General features: G+C 41.6%; 1 protein-coding gene across 2 annotated transcripts in view; it reads right to left on the bottom strand.

Annotated features, from left to right (window-relative positions):
• The window catches only part of tns1a (tensin 1a), an 80,742-nt gene that overhangs the window by 27,451 nt on the left and 44,037 nt on the right, over positions 1–9,254 (bottom strand). For both annotated transcript variants that reach the window (XM_010785418.1, XM_010785419.1), the window contains exons 7-17: positions 9,070–9,241; positions 8,840–8,890; positions 8,288–8,410; positions 7,613–7,677; positions 7,068–7,151; positions 4,524–4,636; positions 4,376–4,436; positions 4,200–4,275; positions 3,973–4,117; positions 3,615–3,680; positions 3,277–3,402 (exon numbers count right to left, since the gene is read on the bottom strand). In XM_010785418.1, the coding sequence (XP_010783720.1) occupies positions 3,277–3,402; positions 3,615–3,680; positions 3,973–4,117; positions 4,200–4,275; positions 4,376–4,436; positions 4,524–4,636; positions 7,068–7,151; positions 7,613–7,677; positions 8,288–8,410; positions 8,840–8,890; positions 9,070–9,241 (1,082 nt within the window). The remainder of the gene's footprint in view (positions 1–3,276; positions 3,403–3,614; positions 3,681–3,972; positions 4,118–4,199; positions 4,276–4,375; positions 4,437–4,523; positions 4,637–7,067; positions 7,152–7,612; positions 7,678–8,287; positions 8,411–8,839; positions 8,891–9,069; positions 9,242–9,254) is intronic.

The following is a 9,254-nucleotide window of genomic DNA, read 5'->3' as shown; positions in this document are numbered from 1 at the left end:
CCGAGGTCAGCTCAGCTATGCCGGCCTGACAGCTTCCGTTTCTGTGTGCTCGCCGTTTGTTTGGATTCCCCCAGCCTTGCTTAGCCAGCAGCTTAACAACAGATGGCTGAAGAAGGCCTCCATTGAAAGAGCGGCCGGGATCAGAAAATCACACCAAGGGAGAGTACACAAGCTGCAGACAAAACACACAAGACACAACACGAGCACACGCACATGCAAATGACATGGATTGTCAGAGTTGCATATGCTGCAAACGAGAGCACGACAAATAGGCTTTTGCTCGCTGCAAACAGCTAGAAACGCATGCAACACACACACACACACACACACACACACAGCTTATTATACCAAACAACTTCCCGGGATGATTAAATAACTGAGAAGATCTGAGCTAAAGCATTTCCGTCCCCCGCCATTATTAAACGAATGTTGTGTTTATTACAGCTTTAGTGCGGTGTAAACGCATAAACAGCCTCCCAGAGTACAAGAGGAGCTGTCAACTAAATATTGTTTCTCTCATGAGTCGCTCTTCCACCTCAATTACGCCTTTCAACTTCGCAGGCTCAGTATGATAAAGTGGCAGTAAAAATCATTCACATTAATACACCATTGTGCATCTGCTGCTAAAGGTAATTAAAGAAGTAAATGACTCATAAGAATAGACATATTAGCCGCAAAATGAAAGGCAACTGGGCTCCCTCATGAAAATATGTACCATTAAGATACTGCATTTTCATATTGGGGTAATCAGCTCCACTAGCCTGATGCTGATTTAATCCACTCCAGTGGAAAGTCTATCAGCGCACAGCCGCGTGTCACTGTCTACCCGCCAAGAGCCAGGCAGTCTACTCTAGCATTGCCTGTGAATGGCTCCACTAAAGGAGGGAGGTCACACGCAGACACATCAGTCGGAGGGGCATTCGGTGCTTCGGTGTCATTTAGAGGCAGATGGAGAGAGAAAAGGATGGGAGTGAGTGGAGGACAAAACGAGCTAAAAAGAAGATAGCTGAAATGATCTGGGAACAATGCAGCGGGCAGATCTCAGCAGCCCCTCTCTCCCTGACCTTAGCTTTGTGTTCTGAGCATTTGATGCCTCAGGATGCCCACCACTGAATACAGCGATAATATCCGTCAAGTTGATAAAGTGGGAGGAAGAGAGCAGAGGCATGCCAACTGTGCTGGGGTACTTAGACGGACTGTTAGAAAAACGCGCACTCCTCCCGCGATTGCCTCTTTGTTGGAAGTGTTGCATCACTTTGGTATCGGGGAGTGTTGTGCTTGGGAAAACGGGAGCTTCCAAAAACCCAGCGTGAGACCTAGAACAGTGTGAGCGGATTTGATCATGCCTGAATGATATTGTTTAGAATGGGAAGCTCTGCCTGCCCGGGTCTCATAGACGGAGGACTTATCGATACGCTCGAGACTTCCGGGATACGACCGGTAAAACCCCCTTAAAGCTTCCAATTGAGTTGCGTTGAATATAGATGAATGTAGTCCACACGCAGCTATAGAATAGAGCTGGAGGGTGGAGGAGTGATGCGGTCCACAGTCAGGGAGCGTCACAGCCCTCGAGGCCTGGACTGATGGGCCCCGATGTCAGCTGACCACTGTTCAGCCTCTGCACCACGGGGCGCCGTGATTAACTCGCTGTGGATGCAAAAGTATCTCATCTAGAAGAATAATCCCACTAATCATCAGTACAACGGACAACAAGCGTGACACCGCCCTGAGCTAGTTTTGACTCTTTCCTTGGAGATGGATTTGAAAGGACATCTGGCCGAAGAGCAGACGAGTCTCCTGTTTCATGGAGACACTAAAAGTACGATCTTAGAGCAAACACATCTTCTTACTGAAAATGAAATGCTGTATTGAAAGAACTACTCAATGTTTTCGGGGAAAGTAAACATGCTAATGCCACACACAATGTGAAATGACTCTGTTACAAGTAGAAGTCCAGTATGGAAACAATACTAAGTAAGTCTAAGTAGCAAAATGTACTTTAAAGTGGACCTATCATGCTATATTTGAATAATATAGTGTAGGACCATACCTATATAGGCATATTTATACTTTTTATTTTTCAAAATACCAAATAGATCATGCATTTTAGCCATTCCTCATTTCGCTCAATTTAACACTGTCTTTGCATGGGCTGATTATGTGAGAACAGCACCATCTACAGGCCTGGCATATGCACTACAGTGTCTCCAGCGCTTTCCAACGGCAATGTCCGTGGCTGTCTCCTCCTGATTGGTGGAGTTGGCCCAATAGCCGTAGCGCCACTTCTGTGATGTCATAGAAGTGCTCAAATCTGGATCAGTCTGTATCAGATCCGTTGCAACCCCTTTTTAAGAGATTTGGGTATGGAGGAAAATAGAGAGGGTTGTGTTTTCTGACACTTGGTGAGTTCCCTGGAACACCGGGGACACATATATTCATGTATAAAAGACGTACAAAAGTGCATTTTGCATGATAGGCCACCTTTAAGTATTAAACGTAATAGTACCAGATGCAGAACAATCTTAAATAAATTGAAGAAATCGACCCAAGAATTATTTGAAATACAATGGAAAAACGTGTTAAATTCATTTTCTCTCACTTGGGTAATGGATTATTGGCTTAGCTGTTCTTGCATAAACTACATTTTAATTTAGAAACATATTTGATAAACTCTTGTGTTTTATGCAGAAATCTTATTTTATTTATTTATATATGTATTCATTGATATATGTTTTTATTTATGTAGTTATTTATTCATGTATTTATTAATTGATACAAATGTTTTTCTCCATTTGATCCATTTACTGGACATTATACTTTGACTTATGTCTATAGAATCTCCATTGCACATTCTTACCTTAACTTCCTATGTTTGCATAGATATTTGTATTCTATATTTGTTTATGAATCTTTGATTTGATTCTGTTCTATACTGGAGCATCTCATATTTTCTCTTGGACAAGAATAAGGTATTCTGAATCTGATTATGAAACCTGGTTACTGGTCTCGAGTAAATCCACTTAGTTAGATTCCAGCACATGTACCTTACAACGAACAAAAGCACTGTCGCCTTTATGGGTTTCCTTTGGTTTCCCACTGCCTTGAACTGTCCTGACCTGAGACCCAACACATCAAGCGCTGCAGAGGGAGAATACCCAGTCTATGTGTGTGTGTGTGTGTGTGTGTGTGTGTGTGTGTGTGTGTGTGTGTGTGTGTGTGTGTGTGTGTGTGTGTGTGTGTGTGTGTGTGTGTGTGTGTGTGTGTGTGTGTACATACCGAGCTCTCCGTCCACAGTCTCCTCACAGCGCTGGCTGAAGCTCTCGTATGAGTCCCAGCGGATCAGAGGATCTTGGGTGTTGTAGTCCACAGAAACACTTGGCCCGTTCTCCAGGTGTCCTAGGCCTGAGGGACATATGGCATGATGGGTAATGGAGTACTCGCAAAATAAAAAATAAAAACCAAAAACTTTCTTTAAGTTGGCATACATCTGTTGTCAATGTTTTAAAAAGCTATCCAACATATCATGTTAGATAACTTTAGTTACAGTAAGTTGTAAATATATATTTTTCAATGTTCTACACCATTTTCCCCTTCAGTCAGGTGAATTGGATTACCTCTGATTTTGTCTGGTCCATATGAGAAAACAAACTCCACCTTCCCATGCTCTGGGAACCTCTCATCTGCATAGAGACACAGTATAAAAATAATATTTTTAAAACAAAGGACACAAACACACAAAAAACTGCATGACGATAAAAGTAAAATACACACAAAAAAGAAAAAAAAACAGACAATCATAGATCAGATGGCAATATTTTAATTTAGATCTCATAACTTTTAACTTCATTAAAACAATCCACAATGATATGTAGCACTAAGAAGAAATATCTTTGTTCATATTTAATGCATTGTTCTGGGATTGACAATTAGCCCACACACACATAATGACAAATACTGAAAATTCACACCCACCCGAAGTGCCGTTACCTTTGAAGGTCTCGTCCAGCTCGTTCTTCCCAAACACCACCCCCAGGTCGTGGATGGCGCAGGTGTGGAACTGCACCCTGAACATCACGTCTCGGGTGGAGTTCCTGTACCTCTTGTGGTAACACTTCAGCTACGATAAGATAGAAAACATTAATACATGAATCGACTCAACAATCAGCATTAACACCGTATTTTAAACAATGGAATCTTACCAGGATGTCTCCCTTCAGAAGCAGCCCGGGTTCAATAGTGATGCAGATACTGGTGTTGCTGTCTCCTTGTACATTGCTGTAGATAAAAACATGAATAATGTCTTGTTTAATCCAATAAACGGGACAATAAAGTTCTTTATTCAAACTACACTGAAGTGGAGTGAAGGTTTCCGTACTATATTCCTGACGTATAGACTGGTTGCATTGCCTGGTAGACCTTCAGGAACGGACGGCAGCCTGTAAAGAGAAATCAAGAAAGTAATTTCAGAGGAAACAAAAACAGTAGGTTTCTTTCTGTGTGTGTTAGCAGAGTCAGATTCTCACCTCCTTTGGCCTCAAAGTTGGGTATGCCGTGCATGATGACGTGATGCAGGAACAGGGGCTTGTTGTTGATTTTGATGTGTCCGGAAAGAAGGCCGTTGAAGTATTGCACATATCTACAGAGAAAGGAAGACAAGCAACGTCCGTGTATAACTTTTACAATATATACTGATAATAATGACTGTTCTTAAACAAGTATCCCACCTCTAGCTATAAAACACACCAAATCCAATCAAATTAAACTCTCATCATGTGTGTCTCACCTTTACCTATTGCTGGGTATTGTACAAAAATATTGACAATATTAGTTCCCCTTATCAAAGTCAAAATACTTAATTTCTCCAAGGGGGTAATTTCGTAACAGTGGCAAAAGTTCAATTAAAAGCTAAAATAAAATAAATGCATATTCCAATATATATACAGTGTATTAGCACTAATGCAGGTATTATTTAAATCAGGTTTTGTGATATTATTTTGTTATTTTGGTCAATACCTGAGAGCCCTGCTGTTGACTCCCACTCTGACTATAAAAGCAGCTTTACACACTGCGGGAAATGTCAGAGTGACTGTGTGTGTGTACAGAGGCCAGTCGGGGTCTGCTGAGTTAGTGTGGTCTGGTTGTTAATGATGATAATGATGATGGTACCGAACGCGACCTTGACCGTGGGGTCGCCACATGCAGACACCCCCCACCCCCCCCTCCTCGGCTGTCAGTGGCCAGATGGTTTAGCCTCGTAGAAATTCAATTAAACAGAGCGGGGGAGAACACCGCTGGGAATCAACAACGTGTGTGTGTGTTTTTTATCAATGAATGATCCAAACAAGAAGTACGAGATATTAAAATGTTAGGGAAGTCCCAAATTGAGCTGAGCAGGAAAATGGAATAATTGCAGATGGCCATTTCACTTTTGTTTGCACCTATTGTTTTAGCATTTAGTTAATAAAATACACCAACATGGAGTTTCTTCCATTATATTACTTAATTCAATATCTCTTTCATCAGCTTATTAGTGCCCCTTTATGGCTTACATTCTTTCTCTCAAACCTCAATAAATACAGTATTTTTACACTTCCATCTCTCCAGACTAAATGAATACCCTTAGCTTCATGTCCTCCCCTGTCTCTCACCCTTTCTTGCCCATTTTTTTTTTTTTTTTGTATGTCGACACAAGCATCATGAAAGGATGTTGTTATTTTCCTCAAATCTCTGCACTTCTTTTGTGGGCAATGAACATAAAAAAAAAAAAGTTAATGGTTTCGAGAAACTCTAAATGAATTCATCCCATTTCCAGTTGACTCGGATGAGAGCCTGTCCTCTCAGCGTGGGCTCATCTGGTTTGCTGTAAAATACAACAGGTAACACTTTTGATCCAAACTTTGAAAAGCTTTTATAGCAGCCGCAGAAGGTTAAGCTCATCTCCTACTCTTGATGTTAATGTCACACATTCCAGACCATAATACTTGAAGACTCCAGGGGCGGAGATAATTATATCCGAAGCAGGAAATAGCAGCGGGGCAGAGGGCAAGCGTATAGACCCGTTAGAGAATGGCTGAAATGAAGTGGTGCTAAGTCCCCTGCTGTTTCCTGTGTTTCCTCGTTTATCCCCTGCAACCTCTGTCCTGCTCATCCTTTCCCAAGAAGCAGAAGGAGGGGTCAAGCCTTTAAGCTGTTAACTGTCTAATAATGCTATTAATATGATAGGTGCAGATTGATGAGTTAAAGGAGGATGTTTGGGATGATACTCCCCCTTAGAGGGAGCTGCATTCAAAATGGTTTGAATACCTTTAAACCACTCTTGATTGGTTTGACCCGTTCTGGTTTGGAAGTTCATGAAAAGGCCATTAACTCGGAAGAAATTAGAGGGAAATATGCTCTGATATGCTGGAATGAGCGGCCACCAAGCCTCCCCAGAGACACTAGAGGAATCCCTCAGACAGACAAGATAGACGGCTTCTCTCCAGGCTGTGATGTTTACTCACAATTATCCCAATTACAATTCAACTGGAGATAAACAGCGGAAAAACAAGAAGGAATGTACTCTGTAAAATGAAATGGGAGACATGGACAATGATCAGTCAGTTTGTCTTGTTATCGAGTGCTGTAGGGATTTTTTAGTAGGCCAACCCAGAAATTTGCTTCGTGGTGGTTTACCCAACAGCCAATTGGGATCTTTTTATTGGATTTCTGCAAAAACTAAGATCATTGGCAAAGAGTAGGATACTTACAGGTTTCATTTAGCAGTGAGACGTTGAGAAATAAACCTTTTATAAAAGCAATCGATAAAAAAAAGCTAATGGTAAGATGAGTTAACGAGTTTGGCAAGATGACGTTGACTTCCCCTCAAATCTTGAAGAATGTATGTTTGAGGTATGTAATGAAATATTCGCTCTCTCTATTGACTCCAGTGATTGTCCAATCATAACTCAGCAATCACGGTGCTGTCGTACAGTTGAAGCGATACACCTGACATGCAGTGTTTGGTGGTTTCTCTTCACTGTAGCGAATATCAGACTCAGAAAGTCACAGGAAGTGAGGTAATGACTGACCTTATCTGTGAGGGCTGACCCACAGGAAGTGCTTTGTCTTCGTAGAAGCGTCTCATGGCGAACCTGTCCAACGCCTGGTCAGCACTGCACGGCACAAAATTAGACTTGTTGTTATCATTTGCCATACTTGAGTGCATTGTGCTGTATTTGGGAAGTCATGCATATTTTTCCAAAAGTTAGAGATTTATAAAATATCCCCTGGCCTTCATCAATTACAAAGCAGCATTAAATCCTCCAGGCTCTCTCCCACCCATTAACATCTGGTTGTGTTAAAGATTGATGACATTTTCTTCTTCTCAGAGCCAGAGAAATAAGCTGGAGTGTTTTGCCATAATAATCATAACGGTGTTTAATAAGTCCCAGACCTCCAGGCCTTACTGTGATTGATTGCTTTTCCTGTCCTTATAAGACCTTCTGATGAGGAGAGTCATTGCACCAATGCACTTACATAGGTTATTTTCAATATTGGTTATTTACCTCTGCTAACACTCCATAATTATGTGATAATGAGTTTTAAGAAGGTGTTGGATGTTGGTGATTTGTACCTTGCGGAGATGTTGCTGTAGTGCATGTACGCAGCCACCACCACCCCCGTGCGTCCTCGGTTCCCCTGAGACACAAAAATAGAGACAACAAGACTCAGTTACATGATTTCAAGCTTATTTGAAAAAGGAAAATATTTCATAATGGGTAAAAAGGTATCTATATTCATCATAAACAAACACAGGAACAAATAAATCCTCCGGTAAATAGCATTAAATAGTTTGTAATCACTCTGCTTGTGTAAAGTGACGGATCGGACTCTAAAAGGCAACACTAGAGCAGGGAACAAAATGGGAATCTACATGTAGGTTGATTTTGGAAGGTCAGCAGCCATATATGCATATTTATTATAGACAGTATTTATAGTGTTTCAATTGCTGGTTTTCGTACACCTAGTGTGTTAAAAACTTTAGTAAGTGACCGCTGTGAAGAAAAAGTGAAGTCCATCAGGTCTGTCAAACACAAATTGTAGCTTTACAATGAGTTTTTTGTAGATATTTAGGCAAGACTTTTTTCATGCACTGATCAATTTCAATTTGGTTACGGCTATTTTGCTTCCAAAATGCAGACTTTACCCACTATGTCATTCTCCAACAGTTACTATTCGATAATGCCTTACTGCACATTAAAACACACACAACTTGTAATACCATACACTAATTTCCTCCCAGCGTTACCTTGTTGTGTAGCACCACCACGTTGCGGGGGTCTCCATTGAGCCACGTGTCGATGGCCTTGCACATGCTGCAGATCTTATCCAGCGCCGGCGCATGGTGGTCCGGCCAGCCAAACTCCAGAACCTGAAGGGAATCAAAAAGGATCAAAAGTTATTTTAAGTTTACACTCCTCTCAAACAAGAGCCCACTTGATAGATCTGCATGTGTCTGAACTAGAGCTTCAACCAAGTATTGACCAATGTAGGAGTGGATCAATGGAAAATAATTTAAAAAGAAACTATCATGTCATTTTTTAATGAACATTTTATATTTCAGCCACTCAGATGTGGAGATTTACGCTGTTTTGTATCAAAATAAAGTTGATATATTTGGGTTCCGGATTTTAAATTAGGACATTTAAAGACGTTGGACTGCAGGAAACTGGGATAGAGAATTTTCTGAGATTTTACAGACAATTTTAGACAGATTATCGGCAGATTAAATGATAACGAAAACAACCATTAGTTGCAGCTCTAGTCTTGATTCAAACAACACAGACGCTGAGGGGTGTACCTTTGGGTTTAACTTGGAAAGGTCACTCCTATACTCGCTCAGGTTGAGGATCTGAAACCAGAAAGAGACGGATATAAACATTTCAAAGCACAAATGGGCATTCAAATTTGTTTTTATTGCCCCTTAAAGAGCCACATTTGTGCAGTAAAACAATGGCACTCAGTCCAAAATCAGAAGTGATACAGTCATGTGTCTCCTGGTTCCTCTTGGGTGGGGGGGGGGTTCCTCACCAGATAGTGCTCCCCGTGTTTGGAGCGCAGCATGGTGGCCACCTCCTTCAGGTTGGTGGTGTAGCTGCGCTCCTCGGCGCCGGCGGGGAAACACACGGAGATGATCCTCTCCGTGATGTAGACCAGGTCCACCTCATAGCTCTCCTCCATGGCCTGTACCGCAGTCTGTGCCCTGGAGGGAGGGG

This window comes from Notothenia coriiceps, unplaced genomic scaffold, assembly GCF_000735185.1.
Source record: "Notothenia coriiceps isolate Sejong01 unplaced genomic scaffold, NC01 NC01_scaffold00027658, whole genome shotgun sequence".
Lineage (NCBI taxonomy): Eukaryota > Metazoa > Chordata > Actinopteri > Perciformes > Nototheniidae > Notothenia > Notothenia coriiceps.
The sequence above is the reverse complement of the archived record's forward strand: the minus strand, read 5'-3'. Positions and strand labels throughout refer to the sequence as shown.